Raw genomic sequence first — 20,860 nt, forward strand, 5'->3', positions numbered from 1 at the left:
CCTGAGCCTCTCATCCTTTTCTTCAGCTTCTCGTGGACCCCACGGTCCTTCAGTCCTCCGGGAATTGATGTACGACGCCTTTTTTTTTTTTTTTTAATTTTTCGACTGTACCCTCGCCCTCCTCGTGCGTGATCTCAGTTGAACAGCGCCGGCGCCACCACGTGGCCGCGGGCCGTGCCCGGCGAGCGTCAGGTTCCTGTAATGCGTCCCAGACGTTTGTAATAAAGGCTCTACGGCGGGTCAGAGACGACATATTGACTTCATCACGGCATCGGTCACGGATGGTAATTGCTCAGTTAGCGCTCAGTAATCTTTTTCGGTCTCGCCGCCGCCGTCATCTGACGGGTGGATGTGGTGGCTGATGACTCCTCCAAGAGGAAAAATTTTTTTTTCTGTGCTTTTAATTCTGTTCGGCTCGTGATCATCGCGGTGTATATGTCTGCGTTCAATAGATAGAAGCATTTAAAAAAAAGAAACACAAAAATTGTAAAAACAGTATGGGAAAAAAAATAAACCAAAAATCCTATATATATATAATATATTGCAAGAATTATGTGTGTGTGTGCGTGTGTGTGCTGATCAAAAATAAAATGTAGCAGGTATAGATAATAAAATGCATAATTGTATTAATAGTATATAAATTATATAGTAAATACTCCCAACCCAGTTCTTCTTCCTGGTGATGGTTCTTTTATTTTATCGCCGTGTGTTTCCTCCCTCCGCGGCGGTGTTTTTGTCATGGGTGACGCGGGAAGGGGGGTTGTGGGGGGGGATTGTTTACGTATTGTCTTTCACCGCGCCTTCAACATCATATGGAAACATTTAAAAAAAAAAAAAAAGAATCAACAAAAGAGAGAAAGGAGTGCGTTATGAATGGGAGTCTGCAGTTCGAGCTCGGGGTTTGACAGGAAGACGAACCACAGCCTCCGGAGGCTGGAGGTGTGTGTGTGTGTGTGTGTGTGTGTGTGTGTGTGTGGAGGGGGGTGGGGGTCAGGACTAGCAAACAACTTGGAGAAAAACAATCGTGGGGGTTGCGAGCTTCATCTTGGTGGCAGTTTGGGTCTCGGCTCCGGATGGAAATCTGCGGCCCGAGAAACAATAATAAACTCCCTGTGCTTGATTGACAGCTATGGGGGTTTGGGAGGGGCGGTTAGAGCGGGGGCACTTCGATCAATCAATTAATCAATAAATAATTAATTTTCCGAAGAGATAATCCACCCTTTTTGCATCGTTAGCTTAGAGGTTTGTTTGTTTTGCACTGAGAAGCACCAGAGAGGGGGCTTTTCATACTGATTGAAGTGGGCAGGGCCTCAAGCAGTGAGACTTTTGAGCTCTAACATATATTAATTATAAATAATAATCGAAATAAATAATCATATAAATATGAGCAAAAAAAAATCTGCCTCCCCCACGTTTGTGCATGCATGGTATAGTCCAACACCCCTTTTTTTACTGTGACCTTTGGATTCTTCTACTTCCTGTTTGTCTGTGGGAGAAAGAACGTGGGTTCATCCCTGGAACTGTTAGCATGTCCCAGCTATACGTGCTAATGCTAAACTCTAATTCTAATTTGTCACACTTGTTGTATTCAGAGTGGTTAAATCTTCATCGGGGGGTCGTGACCTTTTGCGCTCAGGATAAAAATAGGAAGTTTTGATATGTGACTAGTGTGCGATGCTAGCCAGCTAGCTGGGCGGCTAATGAGGCTCAAGCTAGCTGTTAGCCCTAAGCTAACAGGAAGTGAAACAGGTGTAATCCCGAGAAGCACTTTCACACCTTCATGAATATTTTTACTACATCATGAAATTTCAGGAAGACAAAAAAAAGTCTGCAGCTGAAGACTCACACACACACACACGCGCAAACACACACACACACACACACCCTTGCCCACAACATGACTCATTTATCACTAATTTATTACCAATTTAAACTGCGGTTTTATGGACTCGGACGGAAAACTCGTCTCACTTGCTGTGGAAAAAAGACTTCGATGTTTTTTTAAATTCACAGTTAGAAAGAAAAGCAAACAAACCCAAGTTGTGTTTTGTGTTTATTCATATTTTAACATGTCCAATGGCAGTTTCTCTGCATCTTTTAAGTTAATGGCTCGAATTCGAAAAAGATATACATAAAGAGAAAATTAGCAGCAATTTAAACATTTTAGAATATTTTATAATCTAAATTAGGAATGACCTGGAAATGGACTAAACACTGAGCAAAGTAAAGATAAATGATTTCATTGGTAAGTTTAGATAAAAGAACAATATCATGATTAGATATAATCAGATAATGACTCCTGATTTTTTTTTTTTTTTTTTTAAATATTAGTGGATAAAAGAAATTTTAGGAAACAGGAACAGCTCATCCCTCGGCAGAGTTTATAGTACCTTTGTAGTTTTGAAAATATTCATATTGCTGGATTATTGATAGATGATTTCTTTATTGCGTTATATAATTGATTTTATATTTTTCATTTTCTTGCTCACCTCTTGTGTCTGAAGTGAAGGCCGCCGCTCTTTGACCTTTGACCTGGGTCAACAGGAGCGTTTTCCTGACGGGCAGCAGAACCAAACAATCACCACGACCTGAAATAACATCCCATAATAATAACCGAATCTCACCGTTAACATTCAGTAATATACCGCCATTACTTCTCTGACGTTGCCATAGCGATCTGTACATTAACTGCTTTGTCACAGATACCGTGTTTATCGTCTGTGATGTGTGTCTTTCTGTAATCTGTTTTTTTTATTTTTATTTATTTTACACACACACACACACACACACACACACACACAGAGTTGTTATTTGTATCAGTGTTCTTCACACTACTAATCCACACACACTCACACGCATTTATTTTTATAATTTGCTGTAATCTCTGTTAATTTTAGAAATGAACTAATCTGTCTCATACACACACACACACACACACACACACACACACACACACGCACAAAACCGGTCGTTCATTCGTCTTCTGACCCAAGAGTGTGTTTTGATGAAAAACCTGCAGGATTAAAAATACAAACTAAATTCAAAAAAATAACTTATTATAATGATTATTGTGATTATTATTATCATTACTATTATGATTTCTACTCTTACTATTGTCACTCCCATTGTTGATATTGTTATTACTGTATTACTATTGTAATTTCTATTATTACTATAGTTATAACTACTATGGCTATGTTATTACTATTATTACCAGTATTCCTAAGACATGTTTATTCTCTGCTTCAGATTTAGACCTCCCGTGCCTATTTGATATTTATTTTCATGAAATTACAAACCACTTCGGTTTGTTTCTTTTCTCACAGAACCATAATAGTTTTGATCTGGACCGGATTTAAGTTTGAATTTACGGTGATGGGATCGAGTTTCGGCCCCCCCGCCTCCCGCCGAGCCTCGGCCTGGAAGCCGAGCAAGATTTACAAACTCTGATTAATCACCCGCTCACTTTTTATTTTTCTATTTTCTTTTATTTTACCGTGAAAAAAAAAAACACAAAACCTAATCTGTTTTCTACTGGCTGCTGTTTTTATTTATTTATTTATTCATTTGTTTTATTGAATTAAGAATCTGTTTCTGATCAATACATTTTAAGGTTAAATCTGTTTTTGTTTAAAAAATAGAAGAAGAAAAACTTCACGGGAGAAAAACCCCAATGTGAATTTTGGCAGGAAACTTCAAATCAGGGCTCCCTCTTTTTTTTTTTTTTTTTTTTTTTTTTACTTTTTTGCTGATTCCTTCGTTTTTGTTTTTTAGTTGTTTTTTTTTTTTCTCTCTGACGGTTTTTCTCTCCGTCTCCGTCGGAAAGGTTTTTCCAGGACGGCTGATTGGAAGTCGTCCTCAGAAACATTATCTCCGCTCGCTGTTACGAGATTCGCCGTTGTTGTATAAACATGTAATTACCAGGAGACGCGACAAACCCAAACATCCTGCAGCCCGACCCGAAAAAAAAGGGAGGGAGAGGCGGATCTGTTCTGTAACTGGGTTTTGCTCCTCCGTTCTGAGAAAAGGTCCCGTCCTGGGCCGCCTCCAGTTGGCGCCGACCGCCGCGTTTTTCAAAATAAAAGCATGACGGAAACTGGAAAATCATCCAGCCGTGTTTTATTTGTCTTTTATCATTTTTTCTGGAAAACTCTTTTTTTTTTTTTTTTTTTTTTTTTTCCTCTCCACTTTTTATCCCGAAGGACGCCGAAGCGGGGCGCAGGTACCCCCCCCCCCCTCCCCCCAGGCTCTCCGGGCTCCTGATTGGCCGGCGCTGGCGGGAAACCGGGGGCCGATTCCCGCTAACGAGGCCCCTGATTGGAAGCAGACGGGGACCTCGGCGGGCGGAGATGATGGAGCGCAGCCGCCTGGCAGCACCGCCGTGTCGTCCACATCCCGCCTCCCCACTTCTTTAAACTCATTTAACCCCTCGTGACCCCGAGTCTGATGAAGGTCGGGCGGGTTCTCGAGCGGTTGCCGGGACAACGGCCGCTTAAAAACAAAGTTTGATCTACAGAGAAAATGGAGGGAGGGCTTTCTATAAAAATAAACAAATGTATAAATCAATAAATTTTATATTTTTCTCACATTTCAGAAAACGATTTTTAGAAAGCGCTTTTCTTAATTAATCGTTAGATTATAATCAGTTAGAATAATTACCAATATGTTGTATTTGATATCATTATTATTGAAGTTATGTATAAATTTAGCATAATTTTTCAAAGCAACTAGAAGCATGTAGTGCTGTTCACACACACACACACTCAGTGCAGGCTGTGCGTGGCGCCACACACACGTTGATCAGCATTCTAACCACCCCGAAAAAATCTAAATAAATACGAGCAAACCCGGCGTGACGTTTGTAAAACATTAGGAAAAGACTGGATGAATGGACATGTAGCCATATAAGCTTCCAGCTGTGTGTTTGCATCGCTGCGTTTCTCACACACACACGCACACACACACACACACATATACACACACAGCATGAAACACACACTCAGCCATGCAGCTGCTTATGTAACATAGGAAATTAAGGCAGTGACATAACAACGAAGACCAGATGATTCTGTATCCATTTCCTCACATCTCTCTTCAGTCTCCACTTGCCCTTTTTAATTTTAGTTAATTTTTTTATTTCTTAACAACCGTTGGAGTTGTGTTCCTCAAAGAGCCTCAAAGACCACAGAGGCCATGCTAATGCTAGCTGCTAGTTTTGCCTTGCGAAGAGGATATTAGCTTAGCATGTTGGTTGTATCCTGCGGCTGGGTGAAGCAGCTCGCACAGACCTGTGTGTGTGTGTGTGTGTGTGGGGGGGGGGGGTACGATGCCACTGGTGCTTGTTTGTAGCATTCTGCTAACAGACGGCTAGCAGGGGGCACCTGAGGTGTGATGTCATACCTTTCGAACCATTCTATTGGTCGAATGGAGATCATTTTGAATTTTTTTGTTCAGAGGACAAAATCCCCGCCCCTTCGCTGTGACCTTTGACCCCATCTTCTGCATGCTAGCAGCCTGCGGCACTGGTAGTGTGCTAAATTAGCTCACAGTTTGAAATGAGGTTGCCCCCCCCGCCAACACACACGCACACACACACACACACACACACACACACACACACACACACACTCACACACATAGTCGCTTCTCATCCTGTCAACTGATGGTTCAATGCAGCGGAGCCTTCGGGCGCCGCTCGCCGCCACTTTGATTCCTGTCCTCAGACAGACAGCAGAAAAGGAGGACATGCATGCACGTGCGCATTCGTGCAAGCTCACACACACACACACACACGCACACAGACATTGTGAGCGTGCACATAAATGGATGTGTGAGCAGTCACGTGGAGACCACAGGTCCCAGCATCTCCCATCCATATGAAATATTAGATAATTTCTAAAAATGGAGGACATCATTTCTGCAAAATTCTGATATAATAGGAGAAACGCAGATTTTAGAAATAATTAAACTGGCGGTTTCATTTCTGCAGGGACAGGATTCCCCCTTGAAATCAATGCAGACATGGCTAGAGCTCTCTTTTAAATAAATATTCAGGAAAATGTTAATTGTCCCGCCTTTATATTTATTTTATTTTATTTTATTCAGGTTGAGTTACATTTTATTTATTCATTTATTTAATTTACTTTTTTTTTTTTTCTCCTCCAAATTTCGAGGGAATCGAAAAGTGCTTCGGCACACCGAGATCGGGTCCCGTCAGGTCGCCGTGACAACCGCTGATGGAAGCGCGTCGTATTCATACGACACCCACCCGAGGATTTAGCGCTGGCTTTTCTCGCTGCGCACGGCGTGGAGTTTCGCTTCCAGAGGCGGAGGTCGGGGAGGCCCGGGTCCGACGCCGTCCTCCGTCGGCGCTTGTGTGTCTCCATCTAATGGGCGGAGCGGGTACTGATGGCGGCGAGGACGGCGGCGTGTTTTCCCTACCGCCATGCGTGGACTTATACCTATTCCCGCTCCTTCACCCTCCCCTCTTCCACCTCTGGCGTCTGTCTGTCAGCTGGGCTCCAGTCACAGAACCCACGTCTTGCTTTTCTTTCCTTTTCTTTTTTCATCCCGCTCTCGACGTGGAGGAGAAACAGAATTTAGAGAAAAAAAAAAAAACGACAACGCGCTCACTTTGTTCTGAAGCCTGGTGTTTTGACCCACACACACACACACACACACACACACACCTCACTTTTTTCCCGTACGGTGAAAAAATGAATCCAAGCGCAGCGCCAGAATTTCAGGGCAAGATTGGGTTACACTACTTCCCAGAGTGGAAAGCGGCTTAAATATATTTATATATGTATATAAATATATATATATGTATGCATGAGGGTCGGCCATGACAGTTGGCAGTTGGTTCAGTCCGGGGTGAACCTGATACCATAATTTAGAACCGGCATAAACAGAGAAATGAGACGCAGGCCCGCCGCTCCCTCTGATCCGCAGGCCTGGGAGGAGAGCGGGCATCCCGACGGCGAGCGCTGCGCGGCGCCCGCCGCACGCCGTCCTGATTAGACGGTTGTTTACCCCGAAAGGACGCGGATGTTTGGCCTTGCCGGCCATGTGTCGGCCCGGGAACGCGTGTTGGTGTCGGCCCGGGAGATGTTGCCGTAACGATGCGGTGTTTAGAAGTTTCGCTGACTCGTGTGTGTGTGTGTGTGTGTGTGTGTGTTGACGTCCGTCCCAAGGATCTGGATGTGTTTTTGCGCTCCCCGCCTGGGTTCCGTACAGAGATCCAGCGGTGTAAACCTCTCCTGATAAACTCTAACAGCCGCCGGCGAGCGAGTGCGGGGCCGCGGATTAGCTTAGCACGATGTTTGCCCGCGCCATCTGAACCGATCAGGTGGTTTTAGCGTGACTGACCGACTCACAACCGACTCACTGACTCAACAAATGGCATTTAGCTCCAAATTCTCAACCCACTCATCTAGCTATTTAGCTTAGCATATTGACACACTGGTTAAGTCAGTGATATTTGACCGACTTATTTGCTTATTGACTGACATGAATTGACTGATTAATTCTTTTACTTACTCACTGACCTACTTGGTACATATTTCAGTCATTCTTAAAATGACAAAATGACTCACGAGTCAGTCACTTATGTCTTGTTGACATTTTTGGTGTCTAATTTTTCTACTTTCTCTTATCATTTAGATTTCTTAGCCACGTGAACATTGTCGTGTGACCGCTGGCTTAATTCTCTACATTTTAGTTTGTCAGTTTTCCTCTCACGTGATTAGTTTGTGGCATTGTATGAACACACATATGGTTTGACCGACTGATTTAAGTTCTCACAATTTTTCCCAAATGTCTTACTGACTTAATATGTTCATGAATTGCAAATATGTCACTTACTTTACTCACTTACTAACTTCTTTTTCAACTCGCTATGTGACTAAGTGATGTAGCAACTATTGTAGGTTGTGTTATTTATTATCTTATTTACTTTTTGACAATTATTTATTTTTAATTATATATTTTCCCATTTAATATGTGAAAATATTTATTTAAATATATGAATATATTATTATTATTTCTGTCATTTATTAATTATTTTATCATCACCAATCCTTTTTATTATTATAAATAGTAGTAATTGTATTCTTCTTCTTATAATTATTATTATTATTATTATTGGTATTATTGTTATTGCAATCATTCACCAACTTAATAATTTCTGTACTCATTAGCTTCGAAAGTCTCTTTCTTACACAAAGACCCAGACTATCAAAGTTACCCAACACTGACTTTCTCAGTTAAAATAAGATAATATTTTGCCTTTTTTGATTCCCATGGGGGAAATGGGTTTGTCACACCAGCGCAACAATAATAAATATGAACATAAATATGAATAGAGAAGGAGGAAGACAACAATAAGGATAGGAACAGATCAGAGGGGATAAAAATAAACAATGACAACAAAAGGGATAAAATAAAAATAAGAAAATAGATAATAGAATGACAACAACGAGGATAAATTGTTGCTTATCGCTTTCATGACTTATTTAGTGACTATATCATTTAGTTACGTAACTAGTAAAGTCATATGTCCGGTGTTAGCACTGACAGCTAGCGTGTTTGCTAGCGTGTTTTCCTTAACAACTGACTGAATTCCCGCGTGATTCACTCAGAGGATCGTAAATGTATTCATTTTTTTTTGCGATTCATTTCCGAAAAAAGTCCAAATGAAACGGCACCGAAGTAAAAAAAAATACTCGGCTGTCTGCCGGTGACGTGCGAAACTAATTCACGAGTTAAATCCGAGTCCTGCGGCCGCATAAATTACCCAAACGTGTCGTTTTTCATTCGAGCGGCCACGGACTCGTGGCAATTAGAGCGGAGCCGAAGCTCCGGCTGGAGCGGATTGTTGACTCGGCGCCGGCGTTGTCGGGCACCGCCGCCGCCAGAACCCGTCGTGGCCGCCGGCTGCACCTGTGTTTACCCTGCGGGATCCAGAACCGGCAGCTGCGGGGCCTCCGACGGCTTCACCTGAACGACGACGGGCGGGAGGGAGGGAGGGGGGGAAGGGTGACGGGTTTGACTTGGCGTCTGCAGCCCCGGAGGCTACGACGCTATTATTTTTCTTTTTTCCCCCCTTTTTTTTTTTTTTTTGTTGTTTTCTTTTCAAACTGCAAGCCGCATTAGATGTGACCACACACACACACACACACACACACACTCGCGGGGAAGCCGAGGTTCGTTTGCAAACGTGCCCGGTGAAATTACCCTCCGCGCTTTCCTGAAATAGATTAATGAGCCGGAGCTACTGTTCTCACTCTTTTAAAGAAGAAACACATCGGGCGACTTAACGGCCGCGTAAAATAATCCAATTTATTATCCTGAGATGGGGTTTTGCTTATTTATTTTTTTTTCCCCCGGCGAGCGGCCGTTTTCGCCGATGACGAGCGAAGCAGTCGGGGAAAAAAAATTTACAGGGAAGAAGAAAAAAAAAAAAAAAAAGAGGGTTCGGGAGGAGGGAGCGAGAGACACGGCGGCGTGATGATGCAATCAACGAAGACGAAGAGGCCGTCCAGGCCGTAATGTCAGTGAGATTTAAGCTCAAAAACCAACCGCAGCAAAACCAGACGGTAAATTTTTAAATGTGGCCGTTAATCACAAGCCGCCCCACCTGCTGGTCCGCTCAGTCACACGCTAACCAGCTAACACATAGCCTTTACCACTCACTACCATCTCTAGTCTCTGCTAACACCTACAAATGCACATTTCCGATGACCGAGTTAGTCACCGACTGACTCTGTGACCCATTTTTTCCCAGACGAAGTCACTTACAAACATATCGATCTAACGGCCAACCGTCTTATTCACCAGCTTATGCACTTTTTTGGAAAACTATCTCTCATTGGCGATCTAATGTGCACAGCGGCTAACTTCCCGGCTGACCTACTTGTCTCCATTCTTACACCGACACAACTAACTTCTATAAAACTTGCATTTTACTTGCGTTTAGTCATTTGGACATTTACTCAGTCATAAATTATATATTCAAAGACTGATACCTGTCGGCCTACACCGGTCCTCCTCAAATAGTCGTTGTCAGAGTGTGTGCAGGGAGTATTAGCTCTATGGTGTAGGTTTTTTTTTTTTTTTTTTTGCAGCGAGCAGGCGATATGAAGTGCAGTAAACAAACACTCAAGAGACAACATGAACATTTTTTTAAGACGAAGAGACGAAGATAATGGGAGTGGGAGACGAGGAAAGACCGGTGTGTTTACTGTGTCTGTTACGGACTGAAAACAATTATTCTTTGTTGTAAGTTGAACTGTATTTCTTTCTGTTTTGTTTTCTTTAATGTTAATAAGGATATGATTTATGCAGAGGTGTACTTATAACAATTTTATAGACAAATTATATTATTTTTGTCGCGGCGGGGAGTGGGGGGGGGTCGTGAATTGTTTTCTTTTCGCTCAGAGGGGCGTGACAGAAAATAATTGAGAAGCACTGGCCTACACAAACAAACTTTGACCGACTTAGTCCCCTAAACTCCGACTTTCGTAAGGACTTGCTCTCACAGGAGCAGAAAACCCGTCTGACCTACTAACTGACCTCGTTATTTACTCACCCACTATCAAACTGACCCACTCGCTGACGACTAAGTGTTTGACGTAACTCAAGTACTAGTCAAATACTCGGTCTGATTTTGACTTTAGCACTTCCGTACATGCTAACCTACCATCGATGCACTTACTTACTAGCTTAGTCATGAACTAACTGACTCATGCTAACTTGACTTACTCAGTCTGTGTGATGTTTCTACCACTCATCGACTGACTTGTGCTAACTCGCTTTCTGATACGCACTTCTCAAATTGTAGCTCTCAATAAAGATGCAGTGCCAAAAAAACAAACAAATAGTGAAAGGGCAGAAAACACAGTTTGCATTTTCATAACTTTGGACGGAATGTGAATATTTTCCAAATCCTCCCCTCGCATTTTTAGTTGTAACAGGAATATATTTGAGTCATGGATGGACTTGTTCACGTTGCTATTCTGTTATCCTACGATTGAGCGCTTCTCCGTTTGGCTGAATTTTTAAGTAATTGGAACAAAACCTGAGTTCCTGGAAAGTAAAATGAAGACAGCGACACCTGGCGTCTTTGACAGATCGATGCTTTGTTTGTGAAAGAATTGCTGCGATATTGACGGGGTGGAAAGAAAAACTGATTTAGTGCTAAATTATCCTGAAAACCTCTGACTTCAATTTTTTTATCAAATGTATCCGAATCACCAGCCTGTTATTTTTACACCCAGATGTATCATTATTATTATTATTGTTGTTATTATTATCATTGCTATTGTTATTATTATCATTGTTATATGGATGGATGGATGGATTATTATGTTTATTATCATTATTATTTCTATTATCATTATTATAATTATTATCATGTTCTTTTATTAATAATATTATATTTATCATTATCATCAGCATCATCGTCATCAGCATCATTATCATTGTTTTTGTTATTCTTACTGTTATGATCACGATAATTGTTATTATTATCATTATTATAATTATTTTCATGTTCTTTTATTAATAATATTATATTTATCATTATCATCAGAATCATCGTCATCAGCATCATTATCATTGTTTTTGTTACTCTTATTATGATCATGATAATAATTATTATGATCATGATAATTATTATTATCATTATTATAATTATTATCATGTTCTTTTATTAATAATATTATATTTATTATTATCATCAGTATCGTCATCATAAGCATCATTATTATTGTTTTTGTTATTCTTATTATTGTGATCATGATAATTATTATTATTGTTGTTTTGTTTCTTTTTTTTTTTTTACCAGCAGATCCGAGTTTTTTAAAGATAAATTTAAAAAAAAAACGTCATCATTGACGAATATATATCTATAAATATACCGTATGCATGGAACAGCTGATTCAGACGCAAAAAGACAAAAAAAAAAATTATCAAAAAAAAAAAAAGATCAAATATACCCTTTAATAATATGTCAAACGGAGAAAGAGGAGCAGCTCCGTTTCCTCCGCTGTGCTCCTCTTGGTTGGAAACTCTCCCAGATGTGCGGCGGCAGTTGTGTGTGTGTGTGTGTGTGTGTGTGTGTGTGTGTGTTGAGGGGGGTTCTCCAGGTTTTCCAACCAGTTTGCCAAATTCAACACAGCGAAAAAAGCCAACAAACTTGTAAGGAGCGGAGGAGGAGGCGGCGCTCCGACCCGACACCTCCACACCTCCACGCCATTTGTTTTCCCAGCAAGGAGGCCGGCGGTCGCGGACACGTGCTAGCGAGGCGCGGGGGGAGACGGTCCCGCGTCCGGCGGCGAGCGGTCGGGGTTCGGGGATCGGCGAGCGCGGCCTGGATCCGTTTAGCGACCCGATGACTCACCTCCAGCTCCGGATCAAAAGCGCGGCCCATTTGTCTGAAACCCGACGCCGCCCGGAGAACCGTCTCGCCCGGGTTCCCTGTGAAATCACATTAGGGCCTAATTTGGGAAAGGGGGGGTTGGATGGGGATGTCGGGGCCGCGCCGGCTTCGCCAGTGTTTTTGTTTTGTTGCTACGAGGGAAGCGGAACATTCCTGCCCCGAGTGCGGCGGAGCGTGGGCCGTGATTAATCCCCCCGAGGTCCACATCTCCACATCTCCCTTCGCCCCGCTGATTTGAGCGGTTCCGTCCAGTTCCCCCCCCCCCCCCCCCTTCGCCGACCCGTGCTGCTCGTCCACTCGCTCCCAGACGCAAGACAAACAGGAAGTGTCAGATGTTTTCTTAAGCGTATTAATGAAAGTTTTGGCCGCGGTTCCAGCAGGGAGTCTGAAGGGGGCGGTGCTGAGTGTTTTTTACCGGGACCTCGTTCATTCTTTCCCCAGTTGACACCCGGCGAGAGGCGGGTTTAACCCGGGAAGGGTCGGCCGTCAATCATCCAACCACTCACTCTCCCGTCGCCACCTCTTTAACCTACTGACTTTTTGGGACTGTAGGAAGCAGAACATGCAGACGTCGCAGATGCATATTGATGATGTGGAATGAATTGATAACAATTGCAGAATTTTCTTTTTTTTTATTCAATTTTATTTTATTTTATATTATTTTATTCAATTTTATTTCATTTTATTTTATTTTATTCAATTTTATTTCATTTCATTTTATTTTATTTTATATTATTTTATTCAATTTCATTTCATTTCATTTTATTTTATTCAATTTTATTTCATTTCATTTTATTTTACATTACATTACATTACATTACATTGCATTTGGCAGACGCTTTTATCCAAAGCGACTTACAATAGAGATATTTTATATTATTTTATTCAATTTTATTTCATTTCATTTTATTTTATTTTATTCAATTTCATTTCATTTCATTTCATTTCATTTCATTTTATTTTATTTTATTCAATTTTATTTCATTTCATTTTATTTTACATTACATTGCATTCGGCAGACGCTTTTATCCAAAGCGACTTACAATAGAGATATTTTATATTATTTTATTCAATTTTATTTCATTTCATTTTATTTTACATTACATTACATTACATTACATTGCATTTGGCAGACGCTTTTATCCAAAGCGACTTACAATAGAGATATTTTATATTATTTTATTCAATTTTATTTCATTTTATTTTATTTTATTTTATTCAATTTTATTTCATTTCATTTTATTTTATTTTATTTTATTTTACTGTCCCAGCTACAGTTATTTTCCTTTTTTTTTTTTTTTTCTTGTGGTCAAAGGTTGGAGAACCGGACGTTTGACCGCAAGGGTCAGACGATCCCATCCAATGAGAGAGGAAGAAAAAAAAGTTGTGGATTAAAAGGAGCTAAAAGGAGTGCGGACACGTGATCCAGCCCAAACTGAGCCGGTGTTCCAGGTTCTGCCAGGGAGTGACATCACTCCATTTATTTAGCGGTTCCACTGCTAAATCTGGATGGAACCAGGTTCCTCTTTTGGGTTCTTTACTTCACTCGGAAGCTCCAGGTGAAAGTTTGATGTTTCCCTGTCTTGACTGGGTTCTTTGCAGTTGTTTCCTATTTCCTATTGTTCTGGAAAGTTGGGTTCCCCTCCAGCTGAGGGTTCAACGTGTCTTGGACCCGCTGGCTTGGACGCTCCGGCGGCCTGAGGTCGAGGAACCGGACGTTTGACCGCACTGGACCGGCGAGGTTCTAAAAGCAGACCGGCGGGGGGAAAAAAAAACCTCAGGGTGCTATTCGGAGCCCGAGGAGGTCACGGCCTGATGTCAGGAGGTTTCAGAAGCAGCCTCCTGGTTCTGCCAGGTGGAACCTGAGCTTCACCCGGGACGGGGTTTTACTGGACAGTGAAATGGTTTTGATCAGGATCAGATGTTCCCCCCTTCCTGACCCCGGGGGGTCCGAGACACCAGAACCCCCACACTTCAGCAGGAAGAGTTTTCACAATCAATTAGCTGCAAATGCGGGCCGACGGGTCCGCGGCGATGAGGTCATCGAGCGAGCAGAACCCGGAGAAGAACCCGACGGGCCACCAGCTGTCAGGTGTGACCAGTTTCGAGCTCCAAGATGATAATCGTCCACTCATCAACACGGCTTTTGACGTCTATCGGGATCACCACGGCGCCCCCTAGTGGCCATTAACCTATTTGCAAAAAGATTATCTATGACTGGTTTCTCCTGACGACTCGCCCAAGTTGTCCGATGATGTTCCGAAAATTGACTTTTTTTTGACTCCCTAGCGTCCACCGTTTGCTTGTTTCCAGCACAGGCCTCGTTAAATTATGTGTCGGCGTAAATGTACCAACCGTGCAACATGGCCGCTTGTTAGCTTTAGCTTTAGCCTTGGTTTGGTCAGGGTTTGTGCTGAAGCAGCAGGTGGCTCACCTATTCTAAACATTCTAAGTGCAGGACACCGGTTGGACGCGTTAGCTTGTCTAGTTTTCTTGCCTCCCGTCTTCCCGCTAAGCTAGGCTAACTTTTCCGACGCGACAAGCCGTCGTCCTCCCTTCAGAAAAGTAAATTGTTGACTCAAATTGTGATTTGAGTCATAAGATGCTACGTTAGCTTGAAACTCCACCCTCCATTCCATGATTTTAATTAGCGCCCGTGGTTATTTTTGGTGGGTCCCCCGACAATTTAATTAGCTTTACAAATTATACTTTTTTTTTGACCGCGGAACCGTGGCAGCGCCATAAACACAATCAGACAGACGTCGGAGGGGCCTGGCACCGCCGCCGAGCGGGGCTGGAAAATGTCAAGCTAGCTGGCAGCGGCCGGCTCCCGTTACCGGTAAGAGAGGGGGGAAAACTCCCAGCGCTGTGCCAGTCCACAACACACACACACACTCACACACACACTCACACACACAAACAACCCTCCACTCTCTAATCCCTCTCTGCATGGGCTGAAAAACTGCTTGTTAGGGTTGAAAATGGCAAAAATACTTCTTTGTGTTGGACAAGACCGTCTTGTTGTGTTTTAGATGACAAAAGGACTTTGTATGTTTAGTTAAAGAACTGCAAAGGTTCACACACAATGAAGGACTTGAAAGTTATTTGTTAGCTTCGTATACAAAGTACTTGTTAGCTCTAAACACAAAAAGCACTGGCCTCGTGTTGGGTTTTGGACGACAAATGTACTTGGCTTGTTTAGCATCAAAAGTAAAACAAAGAAGAGTAAAAAGACAGAAGTGTCAAGCGCATTGAAGTACTTGTTTAATTTAAACACTGAAAAAAATGCAAACTAAACACATTAAGTACTTGCTAGCTTTAAAAACATAAAGTGCTTATTAGCTCTCAGTACAAAACAAACAGCTGTAAACATACAAGAAGGTATTAGCTTTTAATCCATTAATTGCTTGCTACCTCTAAGCACATAAAGTAATTGTTAGCTTTAAATGCCTAAAGTACTTGTTAGCATTAAACACATGAAAAACTGCTACCTCTAAACACATAAGGTACTTGCTAGCTTTAAACACAAGTTAGCTCTGAACACATTGAAAAATTGCTAGCTCTAGAAAACATAAAATACTTATTAGCTTTGCACACAGTGAACTTGCTAGCTCTAAAGATGTACAGTACTTGTTAGCTCCAAGCACACAACGACACCTGTTAGCTCTAAATACAGAAAGTACCTGTTAGCTTTAAACCTACAAAAAACCTGTTTGCTTTAAACTTGCTAGCTCCAAACGCACAAGCTTCAACGCATTAAAATAACTTGCTAGTTTTAAACACTTAAACTACTTGTTAGCTTTCAACAGACAAAAAACTCGCTAGCTCTAGCACTTGTTAGCCTTAAACATGTGAAACACGCGCTTGATAGCTTTAGCCGCAAACACTAGCGAATGAGGTTAAAACCCTTAGCACTGTGAAACACACACACACACACACGGCCACCCCCTGCTGGGCTGCAGTAGCATAGCACGGCCAAACGGTGAAAAACGAGAAAGAACCTGGACGTTCTCCGCCACCTTTTAATCCCGTCTGGTTGTGCAGACGCGTTCCCGACACCAAAGGGGCCCCAAATTAGAAGCGAAGGGTTCTGGAAAAATGTTCTCATGCTGCGTTTTGCTCTCTCCCTGTTGTTGTTTTTAATTTCGCATCTGTTGTACCGGATCGAGCGCCGGCGCTGGAAAAAGTCTGACACGATTAGTGTGATTTCGTCTCAGGGCCGCGCGGCGTGAGTCATTCCGGCCGAATCGCTCGCCGTGACCCCTTCGCCCGGGTTCTCGTCCACCTTCCAGCGCCCGCTGGCGGCCGAGATCCATGGGTTTGTTTGTTTGTTTGTTTAGAAGTTTATTAGGACAGTGTACAATTACATTAAGCACAGAGGCTCATAGCTAATATCCATCTGTAGTCCTGGACAATACAAATATAAATCTGTACAAAATAGACAATATATTTAGAATATACAGATAGGCAATAAAATAACTATCCAATATGTAAACAGGCAATAAAATATGTATTTTGCAAGTTAAAAGTGCTATTGTTGTGATATTGTTCTCCATTGGGGAACCTCCTTCTCAGCCGCGGAACGCCATTAGCACCCACTTTACTTTTTTTTTTTATCAAAATAAGGAAAACAAATCAGGAGAGATTGATCTATTTATTGACGATTTTTTTTTCTCGAAATCATTCGCTCATATCTCATATAGACCTACAGCCATTCACACTTTTGACACATGAAACCGCTCCCACGTCATTTACACGGACAGCTATTCACGTCATGTTGAGACGTGCAACTATTTGGTCGTTTATTCACGTTACATGCAACCTATCACATCTATTGTCGCTGTTTAGATGTATGCAACTGTTCACTCCTTCATTCCTATATCATATAGACGCATGAAGCCATTCAGTCATTCATTCATTCACATGTCATAAAAAGAAATGCAACCGTTCACCCTCTCATTTTAGAGACGTACAGCTATCCACTCGTCCGTTCACGTCATATAGAGACAAACAACTAGCCACTCACTCATTCTGATGCACCCATTCATTTATTTACATGTCATATAAAAACATACAACCATTCACCCTCTCATTCACGGGGTATATAGACGCATGCAACCATTCACTCATTCATTTCTATGTCATATAAATGCATGCAACCATTCATTCATTTGTTAATTCTCGTCATTAAGACATGAAACCATTCACTTATTCATTCACTTTATATAGACGTACGCAAACATTCACCCTCTCATTCCAATATCATAAAAACGTATGCAAACATTCACTCATTCATTTCTATGTCATATAGACACATGCAACCATTCATTTATTTGTTCATTCAGGTCATATTAAGACATGAAACCATTCACTCATTCATTCACATTACATAGATGTATGCAAACATTCACTCATTCATTTACATTATATAGATGTATGCAAACATTCACTCATTCCTTTACGTTATATAGACATATGCAAACATTCACCCTCTCATTCTGACATCATATAAACGTATGCAAACATTCACTCATTCATTCCTATGTCATATAGACGCATGCAACCATTCATTCATTTGTTTATTCACGTCATATTAAGACATGAAACCACTCACTCATTCATTCATTTTACATAGACGTATGCAAACATTCACTCATTTATTCCGATATCATATAAACGTATGCAAACATTCACTCATTCATTCATGTTATGTAGACGTATGCAAACATTCACCCATTCATTCATGTTATGTAGACGTATGCAAACATTCACTCATTCATTCAGATATATAGACGTTTGCAAACATTCACTCATTCATTAATACATCTGGTCAGCGTAGCGACGAACCTCCTTGTTTTTGGACGCTGACAACGTCCCCCTGATGAGCTGTCCTGCCTTGTGCTACCGCCGGCGGCCACTAGGGGGCGCCAGAGAGACGCAGAACGTGACCCTAACGGGCGAGTCGTCGTTTCCAGGGGAAAGTCGGGTTCTTCCAGACGGCAACCGGATCCTCAGCCGGAGGTTCCAGGCGCCGCGGCGACGGCGGGAAGCCTTTCGCTCCCGCTGATAAAGACGGCGACGCTGATAATCTGGGATTTGTGTTTGTGTGAAATCGGCGCGCTGACAACTCTCTTCTTCGTTGGTGTATTTTTTTATTTTTTTTCTTTGGTTTGACGGACGGCCTGATGGGAAGCAGATGTGGCGCGCTTCTCACACACACACACACACACACACACACACAAAACGTTTCGTAACCTCTGAGCAACCAGGAGGAAACGCTAAACCACCCCCTGTGTGTGTGTGTGTGTGTGTGTGTATTTGTGTGTGTTAAATTGTCTAGGTCACGATCAAGTCATTTTCTTGCATATTTTACAAAAACAACTTTTTTCCTTTTAATTCATTTTTTTTTAAATTTTCCTTTCAAAATTCCCACATTTCCTCTGGATTTTTTCAGAAAAATCACTGATTTTTGTTTTTAAATTTCCCTCCTATTGATTGTCCGGCGATCAATAGAGAAGTGATCGGTTGTTTTTTTTAGGGTAGTTTCCCCGATCAGCCCCGGTCGCCTGCGTTTCAGAGCGTGCAACTAACATCAATCACATACCTGTGTGTGTGTGTGTGTGTGTGTGTGTGTGTGTGTGTGTGTTCCTTAGAGCCACACAATTTATTTACATTAATGTGTATGTATTTGTGTTCATGTCCTCTATTGGTATGAATGTGTGTGTTTGAGTGTGTGCCTGACTTTTGTGTATTTGTGTGTGTGTGTGTGTGTGCGTGCACGCACATGAATGCCCACATTTGTGTGTCTGTGTCAGTCTGTGTTTATGTGTGGTGTGCTTGCCTGCCTGCTCATGTGTGTGTATTTGTGATTGTGTGTGTGTAGATTCCTGCCTTTGGTTGTCAGTATGTGTGGCTGCTGGTGTGTGTGTGTGTGTGTGTGTGTGTGCGCGCTCCTGTGATTTGTGATTGTGTGTGTGTGCCTGCCAATGTGCGTGCCTTTCTGTGCATATGCATGTGTCAAAGCGTGCGCTGATTCCTGCCTCTGTATGTGTGTGTGTGTGTGTGTGTGTGTGTGTGTGTGTGTGTGTGTGTGTGTGTGTGAGATCACCATGTGTTCCTGCGCTCGGCCAAATGTTCTCATGTTCTCTAACGTGCCGTCGTTCGGTCTCTCGCTTCATGCGATCAACATTCCTGAGTGACGCCGCGGGCAGCTGGACCCCCCCACCCTTACACACACGCACACACACACACACACACACACACATCTGGGACGGGGGCGGCTCCGGTGGAGCACCAGCGCCCCCTAGTGGCTGTAGACTGGGAAGGTCAGAGAGGGCAAGACCTACTTGTGTTATAACACTTTTGTAATACTGTTATAATTTACATCATTTGGTTAAATAAAACTATATAATAATAATAAGAACAACAACTTTCATGGTTAAGGCAGCGGATTTAGTTGATCTGGATTAAACCAGATTAGCAGGCTGGATTATGTCTGTTTAAAGTGAAGCTGCTGGGATTGTCGGACAGGAAGCCGGACGTCAGCTTCCTGTTTCAACCAGGAAGGGATTTGAAGCTCAGAACGTCACTGCTGCTGCGGTTCCGCAGGACATCCGCCAGGGTTCTGGGATCTCATCCAGCAGTCGACTGGGTTCTCCACGTTCTCCTACCCTGGGTTGAAAACAACCAAACCCCTCTTGAGACAAAGGTCAAAGGTCAGATGTTGTTGGAGAGGAGAACATCCAGAGGAACCTCAAATGTGTGCGAACAAGGGATAGCAAGGAGAGGCGGCTCCTGTTATCAACACCAGGCTCATTCCTGGCCGACTCCCCCCCCCCGGGGGTAAAAAAAGCTGCCCCCTCCCCCTCCGGCCCTCCGGTGACACCGGGCTCCGGGGCCGCCGGAGTCAGATCGCGTTGGAGAACGCCGCGGAGAACCTTCAGACGGAGGCCCGGACGGTTTAGCCCTGTTTTTCCACGTCGCATGGGGGGCCGCCACGCCCCCAGCCCCCCGGCCGGAGGTGTCCGCCATGTCTAACTGTGGTTTCCGCGGTTACCGCACCGTCTCGCAGCACCTGAACGACCTGAAGAAGGAGAACTTCAGCCTGAAGCTACGGATCTACTTCCTGGAGGAGAGGATCCAGCAGAAGTTCGAGGAGAGCGGCGAGGACGTGCACAAGAGGGTGAGCGCTCGAATTTAGAAAGATTTCGGCTTTCGATAGAAAAATACGCGGGTTTCTAGGAGCGTGCACGGGGTCACGGTAGTGCACGTGGACCGGACCTTCTCGCCTCTTCAGGTGGACCCAGAAGCATGAAACTGGGGTTTTCATGTGAGATAGCAGGGTGGTTAATTTCCCGAAAAAAAGTAATTATAAAATTTATATTGTGCAAGGAAATGAGGTTGGAAGTGATTTAAATTGAA

The 20,860-nt window shown here is 42.7% G+C and overlaps 1 protein-coding gene across 1 annotated transcript in view; it reads left to right on the forward strand.

Moving 5' to 3' along the window:
* Nucleotides 1-20,860, forward strand: part of LOC147237103 (CDK5 regulatory subunit-associated protein 2-like) — a 34,656-nt gene that overhangs the window by 10,750 nt on the left and 3,046 nt on the right. Inside the window, exon 4 of the mRNA XM_086144066.1 lies at nt 20,511-20,621. Coding sequence (XP_086000192.1) covers nt 20,511-20,621 — 111 coding nt within the window. The remainder of the gene's footprint in view (nt 1-20,510; nt 20,622-20,860) is intronic.

The sequence above is a fragment of the Fistularia commersonii genome, chromosome 1 (assembly GCF_037954325.1).
Source record: "Fistularia commersonii isolate RoL2024-O1a breed Wild chromosome 1, RoL_Fcom_v1.0, whole genome shotgun sequence".
NCBI classification, from domain to species: domain Eukaryota; kingdom Metazoa; phylum Chordata; class Actinopteri; order Syngnathiformes; family Fistulariidae; genus Fistularia; species Fistularia commersonii.